The sequence below is a fragment of the Melozone crissalis genome, unplaced genomic scaffold (genome assembly GCF_028551555.1).
Source record: "Melozone crissalis strain CALT ecotype California unplaced genomic scaffold, PUWL_Pcris_2 ptg000018l_1, whole genome shotgun sequence".
Classification (NCBI taxonomy): domain Eukaryota; kingdom Metazoa; phylum Chordata; class Aves; order Passeriformes; family Passerellidae; genus Melozone; species Melozone crissalis.
In genome coordinates this window covers 22,922,716-22,943,377 of record NW_026535796.1, presented here as the reverse complement: position 1 = coordinate 22,943,377, position 20,662 = coordinate 22,922,716, and the positions used below count along the sequence as shown (strand labels likewise).

The following is a 20,662-nucleotide window of genomic DNA, read 5'->3' as shown; positions in this document are numbered from 1 at the left end:
GCAGCAAAGTGAAGTCAGTTTAAATATCAGCTGTGGCTTGAGTTCCCTTTCAGTTTTTGTTGACTTTATCCCCTCCTGCTCCTTCCTGGTAAAGTTTCTCTCTGCTTGAGTCAGACTTACTGACACTTAATTCTGTGTTTCTGTTATATGGGTTTGTATGTGGCAAAGTTCAGGTGCCTTCACATTCCCAGCCTTGACAGTGATCTGAAATGCTGAGGAGAGTGAGACCTTTTGGGGTCTCTGAGACTCTTTCAGCTGCTACAGTTCAATTAGAAACCAGTAAAAATGCTTCTGGTACCCAGGCATGCTTAACTCAGGTGATGATGTGCAGAGCTGCTGGAGTTTCTTGTATCTGCTGCTACCAAACTGTAAATTGGCAACCCTTCTGTTCCCCAAATATGGAACAAAACTTACTCTCTCTACAGCATAATTTATCACCAAAATACAAGGTGTACCAACAGGCAGGCAAAGTAGAGGGAACCTGAGCCTTGTGTGTGCTGAGTTGTGTGCAGTCCAGTCACGGGAGCAGGATGCTGAGGTTATGCTGTGTCCACTGGCTGATGATGCAAACATTTTCAGATTTGGGATGAACCTAGGGTGTCATTGCTGGTCAGTGGAAAGGTTTTATATATTGAAGTCTTGAGGTAGCTCTTGGCTGTGGCAAGGAATTACAGGTCTTGTGGCCTATTTATAAAAATAAAATTAAAACCACAGTAAGCTGCAGGGGAGAGGAAGGCCAGGGAAGAAGAGGACAGCTGTTTTTCCTGCTTCTGTTTTTCATCACTCTCCTAAGGATAAAAGTTAGGAGTTAGATTGTTGTCTTCTGTTACCCTAGACTTAGATGTGTTTTCAGCTGTCTTGAATGTTTTCTTTTCTTCACTGTCATACTTTCAGTAGTTTACAAAGTCGAAATCATTTTTCTGCTTGTCAAAAGGCCAGAATACCTGAAGAATTATAATTGCAAATTTCTGGCTGTTGAGCCAAATAAGTCTTATCATCGTGCAGGTACTCTGTGCTTCTCTTGCCCCTTGATGGCTGGTCCATGTGAGAGGCAGCAGCCTGGCAGTGTCCATGCACCCTACACTCCTTTGTGGGCAGTGCTTGGGCTCTGTGTGCCAGGCTGGCTGCAGAAGCCACTTCTGGGCTTCTTCTTGTTCTTTGGTGCATGCACAGAACTACTGTTCTCTTTGACAATACCTTTGGAAACAGCCTTTCCTGTGTTCCTAAGGCACAGGGCCTGACCTGCCACTCAGTAGAAAGCAGTGTTGGTGCCCTTTGTTTTCCAGGTGAGGACAACAGTGGAGAGTTGATGGCAATGGGGGTTGAGTGAGATATCCCCTTCTGTTCCCTGCTGAGGTGTGTGCAGATGCTGTCTGCACTGGGTAAATCTGTGTTAAAACATAACCTGCTTCTCTTGGTATCGTGTTGGAGAGGTGGTATTAAGAGGGAGGAGTGTTTTGCAGTCTGGAGAAAGAGACAGAGGGGCAGGGCAGGGTGTTTGCATCCTTTGTTTAACTGGAAAATACAAGTCACAGTTTAGGATCTCTCAGCTTGCAAAAACAATCTGGGAAATGCTTACCTTATGGCTGCATTAATAGTGAATTATTTTTACCTGACAGTTCATTTCCAAAACCCAAGTGATCAAGAAGAGTTTTTTCTGCTGTTTCTGGCATCCTGAGCACCCAGCCGTCAATGTCTTCAGTCCATAATCTTGTTGTGTCACAGCTAAATGTAGGAGAAAGTTCTCAACGCAGCAGTCCCTCAGTCCCTGAGGATGTAGACATACTGATGTTTGATGAGAAGGAAACAGACACAAAGGGCTCCTGATGTGAAGGATACCCATATCCCACTGACCTGAGCAAAGTGATCTTGATTTGATTCCTTTTTCTACCCCTTCCAACCTCCCTTCTGTCTTCCAGAAAAAGTTCACTCCTGTGACCAGGAGAGGCAGAGCGCGTTGGAGGAGGCCAGGCAGAACCCCCGGGAGGGCATCGTCATCCCCGAGTGCGCCCCTGGAGGACTTTACAAGCCAGTGCAGTGCCACCAGTCCACTGGGTACTGCTGGTGCGTCCTGGTGGACACGGGACGTCCCCTGCCTGGTACTTCCACACGGTGAGAGCTGTAGGCAGGCCTGGGAAGGTGCCTGGCTGAAGAAGATGAGATATAAAAAATACTGCTGCAATATGAAACCGGTTCCTCACCCTAGAGCAGTCAGCTCTACACTGCTTTCCCTAGAGCAAGCAATGCTGTATGTGGTGTTCCCTGTTGAGTGTTACAGTGCAGCTCCCTCTCTATCCTCTCCATAGGAGTTGGTGAATGTTAACTTCTGTCCTTACTTTTCTCTGTGTTAAAGTATTCATACAAAGCAGCCTTTTTTTTTCTTCTGGCTTGCTTTTGTCAGGTAGAAGGAATGGGGGCTTTGCTTAAGAGTATAGATTATGGGCATGAGCAGTGAAAAGACAAGTGTCTTTGTTGCATTATCATCTGCTTTATGCTTCCATGTTGCAGCCACTTGAATCCTGATCAGTAGGGAATTAGAAGACTGCTTGTTGTCCATGTGTAGATTTTAAAACAGAGAGAGAGATTTATTTTTTTTTTAGTCACTCCCTATCTTGAAACTACCTGAAACTACATTTTCTCACTTGGAGTTTGGAAACAAATTGCAGGGATGGCAAGTTGCAAAAACAGGCCAGTAAAAGTTGAGACTTAAACTTGGCTAGATGTAGTGATTCTGCAAAGCATGGACAGCTTTGAAAAAAAATTTCAGCCTAAACCCACAAGAATTGGAAGAGGGTCCTGTGCTGTTTGTGGGTTTCAGTTGACAGCTGGTACTGGACTTCAAAGTATGTTCTTCTTTCTCTTTCCACTTCTGCTGCTGTTGCTGACTGTCCATAAACAGTCAGATGCTTGAGAATGGTATTTCTTCTGGAGGTTTATTGGTTTCCCCTGCAATGAGCAGACAAGGCAAAAGCCATTGATCCTGAGATTAGTTCAGCTGGTCAAAGCATAGTGCTAATAATGGCTTGGTTGTGGATTTGATCCCTGTATGGGCCACTCACTTCAGAGTTGGACTCAATGATCCTTGCTGGTCTCTTCCAGCTCAGAATAGTCTGTGATTAGTGACTATGTGATGACTAAAGCTATGTTACATAGCTTAGCTTCTGCTGTTCTCCTTTTTCAGGTATGAGACCCCAGTGTGTGAAAGCGATGCCAGATCGAAGAGCACAGAGATTGATGATCCCTTCAAGGACAGAGAACTTCCAGGTTAGAGGAACAAGATCCTGTCTCTGCCTTCTCACCTTGTCCCACCTTGGGACTCTTAAGAGGCCAAGAATATTGTTGAGGAGATAGGGGATTTTCCTCGCAGTGCATGCTTTACCATGGGCTTTATTCTGTGGGGGTTTTTTAAGATCACCTTCAGTTTCAGCAGTGAACTGGAAAAGGCTGGGTCTGTCCTGGGTGTGTTTATTGCTTGTCTGCCCTTTGAAAACATTTCTGGGATTAGAATTTTCTGGAGAGAAACCAGGATGCCTGGAGATACCCTGGGGGAAGAATGGGCTCAACACTGAATGTTCCTTAAAGCCTGACCAGGACAAGATCCTTTCTGTTTAGCAGGGCTTTTCAGCAGCTGGATGCTCCCTGAGTCACAGAAGAGGATGCAACTGCCAATTACTGCTCTTATTTGCTCCCTTTCAGTGACTGCATGGACCAGGCAGAACAACCCTCACAGTGTACTGAGGTTCCTTATCTAATGGTGACTTCTCACTTAGCTGGACTTTATTCCTCCTTTTCTGCCTGGAATATGTTTTATTTCCCACTGCTCCTTGTTTTATATTCTGTTTTTCCCTCTTAACAGAGTGGCAAGCATAATTTGCTGTTTGCCTACCTTTTTTCTGCTAGGAACACATGCTGGGCATTGGTGTCAGTGCAGCTCTTAAAAATGCTATCCCACCTGCCTCTGCTGTTTTTTCCTTCTGGCTCCCTTCTAAGGAGCTGAGTGAGTGGCCTTCACTGCCAGGTCAACCCCCACCCCTCTCCTGGATGAGAACTGCTTGAAAACACAAGCTACAGTGGATCCCTCTGCACCATGAGGGGGTGGTGGACACCACTAATCCTGCAGAAGTAGCCGGTGACTCTGGATCAACTTAATGTTCTAAGGGTACCATAAAGTGAGTTGTTCCTGAGCAGGTTAGCAAAGGAAATGAGATTTGTTCCAGATCTGCCTCATGTGTCTCCTAATTGTTGTCCTGCTGGCTCCTGGCTTCAGACCCCAGACCTTTCTGCTTAGAAACTCTGCCCTCATCAGGGTTGTCTTCTGTGCAGCTCCTCATTTTCACAAGTCGTGTAAAAATTTCCTATTGCCTCCCTTTCACATTCAAAGGAAATCAACCAATTGGTTCAAATAGTATGTTGGGGGGGGGGGAAGCCAGCTAAATGGATTACATTAAGGCTCATTTCCCTAGGAAATCACAGTAAAATGGAATAACCTTACATCCTTGATTCCCCATCCCCCACTCCCATTGCTTTACCACCTATCCTTGCACTTCTTCCCCGCCTCTTCAGAAATCCTCTGCAAAAATTCTTTGTTCTTTGGCTTTTTCTTTGAGACTCTATTTCTGATCTCAAGAAGACAGACTGGTTTTGTTTCCCTTCTACTTTTCCTTCTCCACTGAAGCCAGAGAAGGGGACAGGAACTGCTTGATGCAGAAGAGTACATGGGATGCTCTGTAGCTTAGCAGTCTGGTCCCAATTTCAAACTCCAGGAGAGCTGCCCTCTCAGCTCAAGCCAGTTTTCTGTGCCTTTGTAAACTTCAAGCTCTGTTTGGCTGCACCAGTTGGTATGATTGTTGCCCAGAGAAGTTTTGAATGCCCCATCCCTGGAAGTGCTCAAGGGCAGGCTGGATGGGATCCTGAGCAACCTGGCCTAGTGAATGGCACCTCTGCCCCTAGCAGGAGGGTTGAAACTAGATGATCTTTAAGGTCTCTTTTAACCCTAGCCATATTCTGTGATTCTGTGATTCCTATTACTGAAAATATCCCTGTCTATGGAGAGATGGGGAGACAGAGGATCTGATCCTGGTTTGTCTGCCTGAGAAATGCTTTGCTGCATGAACTTCTTATGCAGTCTTGAGGTTTGTTTGATTAACTGCTCTTGTATGCAAAAATTTACTGATGAGCCAGAACTGCAGGGGATGAGAGAGAATGTTTCTTTTTTTTTTTCCCTGCTCTCATTTCTTAGCAGAACTGAATGTCAAGAAAAATTCTTGCTTTAATTTGAGACTGATTGCATCATTTGCACTCAGTTCTGTCAGGGAGACCCCTTACTTTATTCCTCTTGTAGAGGTTTGCCCATTTTTTAGACTCCCAGTGCTGCAGTAGTGCACTTCTTGGCCTGTGTGAAGAGACCCTGCAGAGGCCCAGGTGGGAAAGACATAAGTTCAGATCCTTGCACACCTACACATACTCTCTTCGCAACCTGTCATGACTGTGGCCAAAAGTAAAAAAGAAAGAAGGAAGGAAAATGTTTCTTATACATAGCAAATGGCAAACTATTAATTCCTGCAGATGGTGAGATGCTGGGAGCCCAGGGAGATGACTTGTAGCAAATAGTTCTTCAGCCTTTTCATTACCTCAACAAAAAGCTCCTTTAAGTGAGTGGTCTACTCTGGCTGCAATAGCAGCTTACCCATTACAATGCTGACATTTTCTGGATCATATGCCAAGTGACTGCTGAGGGGTGTGCATGTGTGCAGTGTACAGAATGTGGAGACAGGCTAGGGACTGTTGGTTAGCTATTGCAGTGGACAGAGCCTGTACTACTGCAAAGGAGGGATTTTGTCAGATCAGTCTGCAAGCTGCTTTCAGCTGTCAAGGGATTACAGTAAGTTTCTGGTGCTCTGTTTGTGGTACATGTTCTTCTTTGCTTGTTCAAGAAGAGCACAAAGTGTTGACATTGCTCTATGTTGCTGTGGGAGGCTGTGTGCTGACATCTACTGCCCTCATCAACTGAATAATTGGTAGTGCATGGTGGTTTGGGGAAAGAGGTGAGGGACGTGGTGATGGCTTCTCTGTCACATCAAGAGGAGACAATTGGATGGCAGGTGATGGGTTTTGGACAAGTTTTGACAATAGTGTGTTGAAGTTAAGCACGCCTGTTCTTGGTTCCTTGTTCCTTAGCTTGTTCCAGGCTAGAACAGTTGTCACAGTGTTCATGGAGTAGTAAATAAAGCTTACTTTAAGTAGCAAGTAAACAGCATAGATTGCCTTTTAAAGGTGGGGAGATGGAGAATTTCATTGTAACAGGCTGGCACTGTTGAGGATAGAAGGTTCTGTCAGTCCATGGTTATGATGGTGGGGAACTAGGCAGCCTCAGCACTAAGTAATGGAAATGGTTACCAAGCTCATCTTCAACCCACTTTGTCCTGCTTAAGCCAGCAGTGACTGGAGGTGACAAACACATACCAACTCAGTTTGACATATTTCCTATGTAGAGTGATCATGTGAAGAATGAGTTATTGTGGTAGGCGCTGGCAGGCAATGCTTTCTGTGCCTGAAGAGGAGAGTGCAAGCAGCAGACCTTGCCTTGTGCTCTGGGATTCTTTAATCTGTCAATTAGGGCTTCAGAACAGCCACATTTGCCTCAGAAGGTGATCCAGGAGGTAATGAATTGTTTTGTAAACTTCTCTGCAAGTGTCACCATGGGAACTCCCATCTGCCAGGCACTTCCAGTGCATCCCTGCGGTTTTGCTGGTAGAGAGCTGGGTGAGACCATAAAGCTAACCACACAGTCTTCCTGCCAGATATTGTTGATTACTCTGCATGTGCCTGGACAAAAGCTGCAGGACAAATTGCCATGGAGAGAAACCCACTGAGGGATTCTTCTGCCTTTCCTTAGGGACTGTGTTGATGGTTGTTGCTGTCTTAAAAACAAAAGAGGTTCTGACTGATCCTTGCTGATTTGGGGTAGGGGACTAGTCTGTGTGTTCTTGCATTAAACCTCCTTTTTTCTTTCTGCAGGCTGCCCAGAAGGGAAGAAAGTTGAATTTATTACCAGCTTACTTGACGCTCTGACTACGGACATGGTACAGGCTATTAACTCAGCAGCACCTACTGGGGGTGGGAGGTGAGTCCAGAAAGCACAGCTGAATGCGACCTTGGTGACTGCAGAGCTCTGGGTGCCCCTGAGGTGGGGGCAGGTGAGAAAGGTGTTGCTCTGACTGATTTGGGTTCCTCTGGGCTGCTGAGAGAGGATCTGAGGCTGCTTTGTCCTGTCATCCTAGCTCTGCTTGCCTCCTCCCGCCCCTCCTCCCTGGCAGCTGCTCCACCATAAAGGTTAGTATAGCCCATTTGAAGTGTGAAATGAGAGCACAGTGGGAGGAAATGGCTTGTTCTTTTGTCCCTTGGTGCATGAAAAGACCTAATAAAATGCAAATGGATTGAAGTGTGGCCTAGTGGCTACCACAGGGAGTGAAGAATGTGAACCAAATTCTTGGCAGGGCCAGCGCTGTGGCTTTGCTGTGAGGCTGCAGCCAGCCTCTCGATGAGGAGAGGAGCTGTTTTTCATGGCCCTCCCCTCTGACCAGCTGCGTGTCCACCCCTTTTGGAAGGAGCAACAGGTCAAGCCTGTTGCAAGAGGTGGGCAGCAGTCTGTGTTCTTGGGGAACTGGAGGAGAGTTGAGGCTGTGTCTCCCCCTCCTGCTTGGTAACAGCAGATCCCTGCAGCGCTGCCTCGGGCCAGGCCATTGCGAACGAACCGGGATGGTTTTAAAAAGTGCTGCACTGCCTCAGCTAGGCAAGGCTTCCCTGGGTCTGGATTTGCCTGACTATAAAAGGAGTCAGTGCTGGGGCAGCTTGCAGGGATGGCACAATGACTGATGTGCCCGGGTCTGGAGATGGAAGTGCCTCTGCACAAATGTTACTTGTATGGGTATTCCTCCAATGTGTTGACAGTAATGTTGATCCCCTGCTTTCCTCTTTCATAATGGAGAAGGAATCAGTGCCATCTTTTAACTGCTCAAGACTATTCAAGGTCCTGGGTGGCATGGCTGTGTCCCTTGGCTTCAGTATGGACTACCAGTGAACTCATGTGCTTTTAACTTCACATTTAGACCTTACAAATCAGTCCAGTGACTTGTGTGTGTGTTTGCATGCTGAATATTCTGTAACCCGTTGAATTAGTGCTATATGCCTAACATGTCTGTATTCAAATAAACAGGATGAAAAATGCCCACAGGATGGGAAATACATCCTTCTCTCCCAGACTTAAGCATTCCAATGTCAATTCTGTCTAATTTGCATGGTTCAAATGCAGCGGGTAGGGGTGATGGGAAGCCCTGGAGAGTATTTGATATTTATTTGGCATCTTTGGCACTGGGACTGAAACACAGCCAATGTAATCATCACTCTTAAAATAAAGCTTAATATAAACCAATGTTGCAGAGACCAGGGATGTATGCCCCCACTGCGCTTCTATAAACCGGCAGGCTCGCTTCCTAATGTTCCCCAAGCTTTGTGTATTTCCCAGCTTTCAATAGAGGCCTTTCTGGTGGAATTTTTCACTGCCCAGCTCTTCACACAGTCATCACATTGATTTATTTTCCACTCCAATGTCAGCAGCCCAGTTGTAAGGGGGGAAAAATTAAATCTTTTAGCAGGCTGTCCTTGGTAAGGCAAAAGACTGCTACCACCCAAATACTCTGCCGGCCCACAGCCATGATTAAATTCAGATAACTGCTCTGGTTTAATTTTCCATGTGCCTCAGCTAGACTAATCATGTACCCCAAATAACATGTGTCAAGCTTTTCCAACCCAACAGGCCATGATGAGACCTTTTTTATTTTTTTAAAAAAGTAATTTCAGGGAATTTTTTATATTTATATAAAAATTTTATCAGTACATATTTCATGCGTGTTTGTGGAGTTGGGAAGCTCTCTCTGTGCAGTGAGTCCGGCTTCCCAAGAGTCCCAAGGTGAGGAATATCCTGAGTTCTCTCTTCAAGAACTGGCTTCTGATGGTGTGAACAGGTGTATTCTTTGCTGGGTAAAAAATGGCTGGACCCAGAGAGTGGCTGGTGGCCAGTCACAAGTGGTGTTCCTCAGGGCTCAGTATTGGAGCCAGCCCTGTTTAATATCACCTTCAACAACCTGGACAAGGGGATTGAGTGTCCCCTTATCCCACCATGTTGTGTGGGAGTGTTGACCTGTGGAAGGGCGAGAGGGATCTGGACAGGTTGGATCAATGGGGCAAGGCCATTGTATGAGGTTCTGCAAAGGGAAGTGCCAGATCCTGCACTTGGCTCACAACAGCCCCAGGCAGTGCTACAGGCTGGGGGATGAGTGACTGCAAAGCTGCCCAGCAGAAAAGGACCTGAGAGCTGGTCTGCAGCAGCTGAACACGCACCAGAGTGTGCCCAGGTAGCCAGTACATACAGACATACAGAATGCATCTTTAGTATCAATATTAAAATTAAGGACCAAAGAAAGAGAAGAGCCTTTCCAAAGTGTCCAGGACTAAAAAAGCTTAACAGTGAGAGTCTTAAGGAGCTCAGACATCCTTAGGGTATTGAAAGAAAAAAAAAGTTGGAAGTTCATTTTGTAAAATCTGAGTATCCCTATAGGGACAAAGGCTCTGCAGGCTCCTAAGTCTAGCAGGGAAGAACGTGATTAACTGAATATAAACAAACTTGTGATCAAAATTTCTTTAAAGCAAGGGCAGTTCCGAGCCAGAGTGAAGCCATGAGGGACGGGACTGATTCCCTCTCTCTAAAGCTTTCATCTTAGGCCTGATATGTTTCAGAAGGACTTGCTTTAGTCAAACCTGAGTTATGGTCCCAAGAATAATTTGACTCTGACTATGATACAAAGGAAATCAGATTAGATTACCCTGCTACCTTCAGTCTGAATCCGGATATGTGAGTGAAAACTTCTGTGTTTGCTGAGTGTCTTTGCAATTAATATCCATATTAGCTTTTTATTTTTTTGTGAGGGGGGTGGGGGGAGGAAGAGAGAGTGGGATGATGAGGGAGAAGCATGGGAAAAAATTAGAGATTGGCATTTGAAATACTACATAGAGCTGTGCTAAGTTGCCCTCAAAAACAATGTAGTAGCAGGAAAGTGAGGCAGTAGCTTGGATTCTTTCAGGCCATGTAAACAAAACCTGATAAGACTCTTTTTTTAAACTGGGCATGCTTAAAACAACCTTGTATTCCCTTATAGGTCTTGTCTTGTTTAAGGAAGTTCAAAGCTATTGACTTTAATTGAGTTACTCTTGCTTTACAATAATGTAAATAATGTAAATGAGATGAGAACTTCCCTTCCTCATGGCCCTGGTTTATATTACAGCATAATAGCCAAATAGACTTCATTTATAGTTTTGAAGCAGAAAATCTCTGGTAAAATTCATTCTTAATTTTAAGTTTATGTTATAACTCCAAGACATATCTTGTTACTGTATGTTTTCAAAGTAATTAAGGGAGAAATTGTAGAGAATTGGTTTATTAGCCAGTACATTGTATCCTTACTGAAAAAAAAAAAATTGTTGAAATTTTTCACAAGTGAGTACTATATAATAAGAACAGCACTTAAAAATTTAGACTTAGCTTTAGTACATTTTAGTCTCTTTTCTAATTCTGATATAGTCATATTACACAGGACCTAAATTAAACTAGATCATAGGGAATCTCAGCCTGGGTTTCCGTTATCTGAGAAATTCTCTTTGGTCCCTGCCAATTCAGAAATGAGTTTTAGTTGCCAAAATGTGTGCATTATGGGTTGCTACATTATCAGCAAACATATTACTGCCCTGTGGAATTTGAGGTAAATGGACAGCTTACAACAGCCACCCTTACTTATCATGTAACACAGAAGCTATCAGTCCCTTAATTTACAGTTGCCACTTACTCCCATGTAATAGCCCCCAAAAGTACTCCAGAAAATGGCCCTGAGGTTCCATTTCATGCTCTAGTTGAGCAGTTTGAAGCAGGCAAGCACAGCTCAGCACATCTCCAGGGTGTTCTGAAGCCAATCCATGTTTTAATAAAGATTGACACTTTTAAACAGTGCAGGGAAGTTGATGCTCAACTCCTATTGCATTTCAATTGAAGTTGGATACCAACTTCCCTTTGTCCTCTTATGGAAATTCTAGCCTAATTAAAGATACAGGAAAGTTCATATAAGAGGAGGGTCTTTGAACAGTCAGTGAGGAATGAAAGGATGCGATTTTTTAACCCTCTAAATTATTTATCCTGCAATCTTCAGAAAAATTGTGTTCGGAATAATGTTTCATATACAACTTAGCCTGAAGAGAGAAAGAAACTGGCCTGTAACAGGGGAGATAACTTTTAACTGTAAAGGAACTATGCATTTCCCATAATTAATTTGGACTGGGTAGTACCCTTTTGTTTAGTCTGAACACAGCTTAGTTTTTTGTTGGCTTCTTGATTCCTTGGCTACAGGAAAGGAGGAATAATGAAACAAATACAGGATCCTTTTGCAATTCCGTTGTAGTAATCCTCTCTGATTCAAACCATGTTCCACTGTTCCAGACTAACTTTAGGCAACTGCAAAGGACAACAAAATGGGAGTAAGAAATGGAAGCAGAGCAAGAACAATTTTGAATTTTACCTCAGTTTATTAAACTCATTGCTTTCCATGCGTAGTGCTGGCACTTTGGTGGTCATCATCAGTGCTGTCATGGGCTTTGACTGGAGGGGTCAGTCACACTCCATCCATTGTTCATTCAGCAACAGCACCAAGCAGGGTATATATATCCTTGCAAAATGCTTACAAGTCATACAAACTTACAGCTCTAACTCCTTTAGACATCCTGACCACAAACATACCTTGTGTGTGTGTTGGGAATGAAAGGTGGACTAATTAATTTTCTTTTTACTCTGTAGCATTTGATACCAGCTTCTTGTCCATCAGTGTTCTTTCATTCTGGAATAGGTCCCTCTGGTTTACAGGCTCTGCAGTCCAGCTAGATGATGGGCTGATCTTACTGCCCGTATGTCCTTCTGCCTCAGCTGCTAATGTTGCTACATAAAGTTTGCAGTACAAAAGAATAGATTTTCTAAGTCTTCAAAACAGGTGCCTGATGGATACTTCAGAGATTGCAGCCTGTGCAGTGGGGCTGAAAGTGTTCAGGGAGCAAAGGACAGCTTTGGTAGGAATGGACTTCACTTTATTTAGTAAAATGTAGTGGCACATACTACACTTTGCACAGTTCTATGGAGCATAATGTGATGGCACACTGTACATGGATGGCTCTTTAGGGCAGTCATGTCTCACATTTGCTGCTCTTGTATACTTTAGCCTCTATTCCTCCCCTGCTTCCCTGCTCCTTCACACTGAGCTAACTGCTCCTTTTGCAAGGGGCCTTGAGGGCTGAAAAGCATTACAGATTGCATGCACAGTGCATATTCAAGCTGCCTGTTTGATATTTTGGCAGTCATTCTCCAGCTTTCAGTGCAGCTTAAAAAGTGTATGTCCATGGTTTTGCATAGCCTCTTTGTGTTCTTCAGTGACACCAGATGATGTGAAGGCATTCTGTGGAGGTGTGCCTCATCTGGAAGATAGCATTGTTAGAAGTTGCTGTACCTTAACACACATATCTCTAAGTGACCTAAGAAAAATAAATATTCTGCTATTAGGGAGCTCTTAGAATATTATACAGAAGGAGGAGCAAGAGCCTACTTGGAGAAGACTTTATACTTGATGCCAACAAACTTTTTAGAAAGCTGTTTTGCTGTCTTAAGTCTGTTAATGACAGACCATGCTTTTCTTCACTGTTGGAATATTGGTGGGCTTATGCTGCATAACTGAGCTAAACTTCCTGGCTTTTGTACAAAACCAGTCCAGCAACAGCAGGTTACATTTGGAAAATCAGTTTACACAGACCTCCTTTCTTCACTAGTGCTCATTCTTTAGGACTGACTGTTTTGCTACAGAATGCTAAAGAGGAACAATTAGGCAGAAAAGTAATTACAGCTGTAATGCAGTCAACATGAGAAGGCTGTCTTCATTTTGGTAGTTCTTACTGTGTTTTACAAAGCTGCCACAGCACTGAAGCAAGGTGCTGGAATTCAGTGACTTTTAGTGTGATTGGAGTTAGAGCAAGAGATGTTGGAAATTGAGAATGTACAGGATGAGAATGAGAATGAGAATGAGAATGTACAGCTTTGTTCTGTCTTGATTTTTCTGATTCCTTTATGGTCTGAATGAGAGGTGGACCAATAAATGAAGTTTATATCTGAGGGCTGATTTTCTTCCCTTGAAGTAGTATGGGGAGGAAGTGGAGGGACAATCCCCTGGAATACTGCCAAGTGTGTGCTCACAGGGCAGTCAGAGCCCCGACTGGTCTGAGCTGAGCCGGCAGGCATGGCTGGTGTCATGGCACATCAGCAAAGCTAGGTGGCCTAGCAGTGCTGTGTAGCTGCATTAATTCATGTTTCATGGGTGGTGCCTGAGTGCCTTTCATGGGCAGTGGTCTAAGTCAAGGTAGTTAAATACAGTACTGCAACTTCATCCTTCTGTAGTGTATCATGGAATTTCATGAGCCAGGGATATATGGCCATCCTGAGATGATGGGGATGCTTCCTGTGCTGGCATTCTGGGTGATAACTAGAGATGGCAGGCAACCAACCATCTCAGGAACTGCAGTTCTGTTAGCCAGCCAACAGAAAGTGGTAAAAACACAGAAATGGCTGTATCTTCCTTTTTCCTAAAGTCATAGCCATTAAACTAATTCCTTTTAGCTTTATTAGCATGCTGCAGTTTTCAGCTTGAGCTCTCAGCATGTTTGTAATGGCAAAGATTGATTTAGTGTCACCTCATGAGTCAATGTATTTGTATTAGCCTGTGAATGTCCCTCATTTTCTTTGTGAAAGTGCTGAAGAGAGCCATGTTGCCTTTCTTGATAACTCATAAAAGCTCCTCCTTGGTGTGGCCCTGGAAAAGAGGCACTTTAAAATCCTGCTTCTGAGTGCCTCTTCAGTAGTGAAAAGCTCTTGTCTGTTGTCTTTCTGCTGTTGGTTCTAAGATGCTCTGCTATTTTCTCCATTTCTGCCTCTCCAGTTGTGGGCCTTCAGTAAACGAGGGCAAGCCAAGGTGTGAACAAGGGCAGTCTCACATGCAAGAGCTCAGGTTTTATCCTTCTGTTTCAGCAAAGGCAGAGTATTGCCCCTGGCAATATAGAACTCCTCTGAGCCTGTTGGAAACATGCTCGTCTTCAAATGATAGCCAGCTTCTTTCCAAAAGGGAGAGAGACCAATAGCTATGGCAATAAATGTCATAAATACAAGACACAAGATGTGTTTCTCTTCTCTCCTGTCATCCTGGTCAATGCATGCAGTTTAGAAAATCAGGACAATTCCTTAACTTTGGGCGGAGGGGGGAGATTTTGCAATTTTTGCTTGTCTATAGGTGATTCCTGGTGCTTGCCTGGTATTTTGGCTCCTCAACTAAGGCAGACTTATTCCTAACCCCTTCTTCCTCCTGCACAGTGTTTATCCCATTGTACATTCACCAGATGCTGTGACTGAATGCCAGCCTGCCTCTCAGTTAAGAATTAAATGAAGAAAACAGTTTCAAGTAAAACCCTGGGAAAAAATGTTATACAGTTTATCTGCCTCTCTGTACTGTGTACAAAGATCTCTGGACAGGGGCTACCTTTCTGATTTCTATCCTTATTTGTAAAAGCCATCAGAAAAGGTTAATGAAGATCTCAGTTCTTCACTTAAACTCCATTTCTTGCTTTCTGCATGCTGCAGAGTCCTCCTCACGAATGATTTAATTTACCATAGGGGTACCATGTGTGAGGGGGTATTTTTCAGGCTGTGTAGCTGAATTTTAAAGGCAAAACTCGTCACACCAACAAGTCAAAAGAATTTTCTCTCTCCTAGTTGCCAACAAAAAAAACCCCAAACTTCAGTGACTATATAAGTATAGATTCTACTAGTTTCTGAAACAAGGTCAACAGCAGTCTTGGAGAACATTTTGTAGGGTATTTGGGTTCATGTTTCTCCATCAGCTAGAATGCTCCAAACTCACACCAGAATATGGCTGCCTGCAGTGGGCAACTGTTCCTCTCTCCTTCCTGGGGAAGGAATTTATGCAGCAGCTGGATATGTTTACTGGAGTAAGTCAGAGCAATCAGTGCCAGTGTAGCATGTCTGACTACCTATCCACTAATTTGCATGCACTAAAATGCCTTATTCTTGGAGGAAAAAAAGGTTCAGGCCTCAGCCTCATTTCAGCATCTTTTCAGCTTTCTCTGTTGGCATGCTCATCATACGGAGAAAAGACAGACTGGCTTAGAAAGAGTTTCTTCCCTGGCTCTCAGTATCCCTGAGGAATAACCCCCTTTCCCACTGCTGCTACAGAGCACCAGACACTGCTTAAATGGTATGCCATAACAGTACCTGTTTAGTGATGGCATGAGGTTGACACACAGCATTCTGTATTTGTGTGTCTATAGCTGTTGCTCTTCCTTGTTTTTTTCTCCTTTTCCTCTCTGATATTATTGTTGTCTACAGAAGGAAAATATGAGTCAAATAGCATCAAACTTGTAACACCACAATGATTAAGAGATGAAACAAACTGAAGTTGCCAGCTCTGTAGTACTGCTTTTAATGGATTTGTAGTTTTTATCTTCTGTGGAACTCTTATGTGTAGATTAGGTATGTGAAAAGCATGAAAAATGCAGAAAATACAGTGGAGGAGTTCAGATTATGTAAACAGATCCAGGGAGAAGAATATTGTATCTTGCCAAGGACATTTTCAAATAATGAGTGTGTCTTGCATTAAATTAATTTGTTCCCTTTCTGAAGCTAGATGTTACTGTCACAGAAACTACCACAACAGCTGACACTCCTGGATCTCTTGCTGGTAATTTGAATGGGAGCCCAAGGGCCAAAAGGACCAACGAGATTGTCTCTTGCCCTCTAATGAGGATCATTCTGGGATTAGACAGAGTTTCAGCAACTGGTGTGAGGAGAACCACAGCTACTGATGGTATCAGACTCCAAGATTCTCTTGGCAATTCACTTGTTAATGCTAAAGGACATTTTTAGAAAAAATTCATCTCTCTCAAAAGAGTCCAGCTAAAAGGAGGAGATTGGAAGGCCTGTGTTTTTTGCTTACTTTGAATACGGCATAGCACTTGCCTGATTCACTGAGCAGCTCTTGCTCCTCAGCATGTGCTTGTCAGTGTTGGTGTGAGCACCCCTTGTTGGGGGCCTGTGCTTCCTCTGTTCCAGGTTCTCTGAGCCAGACCCCAGCCACACGCTAGAGGAGCGAGTGGTGCACTGGTATTTCAGCCAGCTGGACAACAACAGCAGCAATGACATCAACAAGCGGGAGCTAAAGCCTTTCAAACGTTATGTGAAGAAGAAAGCCAAGCCCAAGAAATGTGCCCGGCGTTTCACTGACTACTGTGACCTCAACAAGGACAAGTCCATCTCGCTTCAGGAGCTGAAAGGGTGTTTGGGAGTCAGCAAGGAAGGAGGTGAGTGCCTTTTCTTCCTCACTGCATGGCAGTAAAAACTGAAAAACTTGACAAATAAAAACTGAGTTACAGCAAATTCAGAACTACATTTTCTCCCAGCTATTTCAGAAGTGCCACAGTTTGTGTGAGCAAATGAGTGGGATTAAAATACTCCATGCAAATGTAGTTTGTTACTTGTGTTATGGCTCCATCTTCTATGTCCTATCACAGACCTCTGTGCTAAGCACTATACAGAAACAAGGCAATAGATAAGAGTTCTTGGCCAGACTTATTCCGAACTTTTTCTGTTTGTACTGTTGATGTCCTTGGAAACTGTAGTTAAGATCAGGTCCCTTCTGAGTAATACCATGCTAACAAGATTCTGTTGTCTCAGCCATGCAGGTTGGATGATGTATGAGCCAGCACAGACCCAGGCCTTCTCTGGAGACCCTGTTTACTAACAGAAAATAATATTTATTTTCATTGCTAAATTCAGCATGCAGGAGAGTGGATGATGCAAAGAGGACAACTCAGAAAACAAGCACAGGGCTGTACTGTTGCCCTTTTTCAAACTTAAATTGTACTTTGAGATTGGTAGAGAAATAAGGCATGTGAATAACCTATTTTCCTTCTGTTTAGTGTCTGAGCAATCAACCCACCCTCCTGCCTTTTCTTCCTTTTTTCATCTTCACCTCATCATCTGTTGGGACCCAAACCAAACTGATATTTTTGGAAATTTTAGGAATTGAAACAGTTCAACCCAAATTCAATAATATCAGTCATTCTTGACTGTGGGCAGACTTGCTTGGCAGGAGAAGGCAAACAGGGAGATTCCAGGGGACTAATTTCCTGTGCAGGTGTTTTGGCTTTGCAGCTGTTGTTATATGTGTCACGGTAGTTGGGAAGGGTGGATAGTTTTTTTTTCTGCCACCTTAATCTTTCCTTAGTCCTTTTCTCAGATTTGGCACGAGTGGGAAGGGAGTCAGTACATTTGGGTGTTGGGAAGTTTCATTTTCTAGGTGCTTTGCAAACATCTTAGTTACCATAATAAGCATATAGCATTACTTGTCAGCTGTGAGAAGCATTCAGCTTCCCTAGCCCTATGGAGGTGTTTTTTAGTCATCAGCACCTTACTGACGAATGACATACCAAAATAGCAATCCTTAATTTTATTACTTTCTCAATAAGATGAATATGCCAAATGAGTTTTATTGCTATTTGGCCTGCAATAAGACTCTCTGGAATCTGCTGCCCTGGCCAACTGGATGTTCAAAATTTAGTTTATGGAAGGGGAAAATAATCAAAGGGAGGGAAGAAAGAAAATGTGAAACTTTGAGCCCATATGAAGGGGAGAGAAGGCAGTGTGACATTGTTGTGAGTGCCTGATTGTCCAGCTGCTTGCTGAGAACACATCCTTGACCTTTCATGGTTTCTTCTGTTGTATGAGGACAGGACTGTGGTCAAAAAGGGGCTCTGATCTTATTCTGTCATGCAGCTTCACGTACCTACTACAAACCTGATAAGCCTTGAGGATCAAAGATAAAGGGATAAGTTAAAGGATGGTGAGGACTAAAAAGCAGAGCAGGGGGCAGTGCAGACAGCAGGTACTAACATGGAAGAAAGAAGTGAGTGAGAGTGCTCCAGAGGTGCAGTAAACAAGTTTGTAATGCATCTTTTTTAAGAAGTTGTGAGGTGGTAGATGATATATTTTCTATGCTTCCTATTCATAAGAACTGCTAAATTTAGAAACAGTGAGTATCTTTGCCTTTGACATGGTCCTCCACAAATCCTCTCTAGACTGGAGAGAGATGGTTGGTTTATGATGTGGATAAGGAATTGGTTGAATGGTCACATCCAGAGGGTGGAGGTCAACAGCTCGGAGTCCTGATGGACATCAGGAACAAGTGGTGTCCCTTGGGATTTATACTGGACCAGTGTTATTTAATATCTTCATTAATGACACAGTGGCACTGAGTGCATCCTCAGCAAATTAGCAGATGACACCAAGCTGAGTGGTGCAGTTGCCATACCTGAATAATGGGATCCAGAGGGACATGGACAAGCTCAAGAAGTGGCCCCATGGGAATCTCATATGGTTTAAGACAACCAAGGGCAAGGCCCTGCACATGGTTAAGGGCAATCCCCAATATCAGCACAGGCTATGGATGAACAGATCCAAGCAGCTCTGCCCAGAGGGACTTGGGGTGCTGGTGGCTGAGAGGCTGGACATGACCCAGCCATGGGCACTGCCAGCCCAGAGAGCCAAACGTGTCCTGGGCTGCATCCAGAGCAGCGTGGGCAGCAGGGCCAGGGAGGGGATTCTGCCCCTCTGCTCTGCTCTGCTGAGAGCCACTGCAGGGCTGCACCAGCTCTGGGTGCCAGCACAGGAAGGACAGGGACCTGTTGGAATGAGTCCAGAGGAGGCCCCCAAGATGATTAGAGGGACAGAGCCTCTATACTGTGAGGAAAGGCCGAGAGCACTGGGATTGTTCACCCTGTTAGAGAAGGCTTGGGGTGACCTGATTGTGGCCTTCCAGTACCTGAAGGAAGCCTGTAAGAAAGAGGGAGAGGGGCTTTTTACAAGAGCACAGAGTGACAGGACAAGGGGAAATAACTAAAAACTGAAAGAGAGTAGGTTTAGAGTAGGTATTGAGAGGATGTTCTTTGCTGTGAGGGTGGTGAGAGCTGGAACAGGTTGCCCAGAGAAGCTGTGGATGCCTCATTACTGAAGTATTCAAGGCCAGGTTAGATGGGACTCTGAGTAGCCTGGTTTAGTGAAAAGTGTCCTTGCCCATGTCAGGGAGTTTGGAACAAGATTAACTTTAAGATGCCTTCCAACCCAAACCATTCTATGATTCTGCCATCTTACCCTTTCTCTAACTTTCCTTTTCTGGATCATAGGTGCATGTAGTCAGTCCCTGTGTTTTGCTGTTTGTTTCTTTCTCTGTACCGTGGCCTCCAAAGATCTGCTGGGGCTGAGGACACTGTGGATTCAAGCCAAGAGCTAGATGGAAACCTTTTTCATTATGTACTTTCAGTTGTAAACTGCTAGTCAGATGAAGACAGGACTTTTCATGGAAATGTTTCTGTTTCGACAAAAGCTTTGTTTGAAAGGTTCTTCTGGTCTAGCTTGGATGAGGAGGGGTTGGAGGGAGGCAAGGAAGGTTATGATTTCCCCTTGATATACTATTGGAATTAAATACCAATATGGCTGGATGGAACGTGCCTGGGCTCGTCCGGCCTTGCTGCTTGACCAGAGGTGGCAGCTGTGGTGGTTTCACCTCAGAGACACCTTTGGCTGGCTGGATGCTGCAGCTGGGTGCTTGGGATAAGTCCAGGCATGCAGGAGCTCAGGTTTACCTCTGGTGGAGAAGCTTTAAGGCAAGGTGAAGGAGAAGGAGTCGGGTTCTGCTGGAGGGTTTTGATCCAGAGCTTTATTCTTGGCACACAGGCCTCTGAATGCAGCAACAGCTCCAACAGAATTACAGAACCACGTGGTTGCTGTGGCTTTTAACCCCAGAGAGAGAGGAGGGAAGGGGTAGGGATCCCACCAACCAGGCAGAGGGGGGAGAAGTCTCAGGGAACAAATGACACTTGGATGGCCCAATGTCCCCAGGGCTGAGAGGCATCTTCTGAACTTCATCAATCACACAATGCCCTTTCTGGAATGCCAAGATTGACGGACAGCAGTCAGCAGGAAGCAAGGGAGGGGAAGGGAGAGGTTATTGGCACACCTGACTGAGACAGGCTATTACATCACACCGCAACATCATACTTCATTACAAGTGAACGTAGCTCAGATTTTCCAAATCCTGTTTGGGTGTCCAATAGCACAAGGACTAAACTGAAGTGGGTCATCATTCCAGGTGAGTATGCCTCTTGCCAGGCAAATTGAACATTTATAATAGTTTTGAAAATAAAACATAATACAAATGTATAGTATTTGGGATTCTGAAGAAAATAGATATTAAGCATTCTGCATTTTTGTCAGTGTTTTGCTCTTTTTTTGGTGGCCAGTTCCATCCAAACTTGGAAATAGAGCTGCTTAAAAGAAGCATAGAGCATAGATAACACACTACTGTTGTGTGCTTCTCAGGACCTTGAGAGTCCAAATAAGATTCATATGTGGGGATTCAGCTAGGATATTTGTAAGGACAAACCTGAATCTGAGCTCTTTCCA

At 44.2% G+C, this 20,662-nt stretch overlaps 1 protein-coding gene across 5 annotated transcripts in view; it reads left to right on the top strand.

Annotated features, from left to right (window-relative positions):
• Positions 1-20,662, top strand: part of SMOC1 (SPARC related modular calcium binding 1) — a 128,803-nt gene that overhangs the window by 99,431 nt on the left and 8,710 nt on the right. For all 5 annotated transcript variants that reach the window (XM_054276506.1, XM_054276508.1, XM_054276507.1 and 2 more), the window contains exons 8-11: positions 1,920-2,112; positions 3,182-3,264; positions 7,018-7,123; positions 16,256-16,503. In XM_054276506.1, the coding sequence (XP_054132481.1) occupies positions 1,920-2,112; positions 3,182-3,264; positions 7,018-7,123; positions 16,256-16,503 (630 nt within the window). The remainder of the gene's footprint in view (positions 1-1,919; positions 2,113-3,181; positions 3,265-7,017; positions 7,124-16,255; positions 16,504-20,662) is intronic.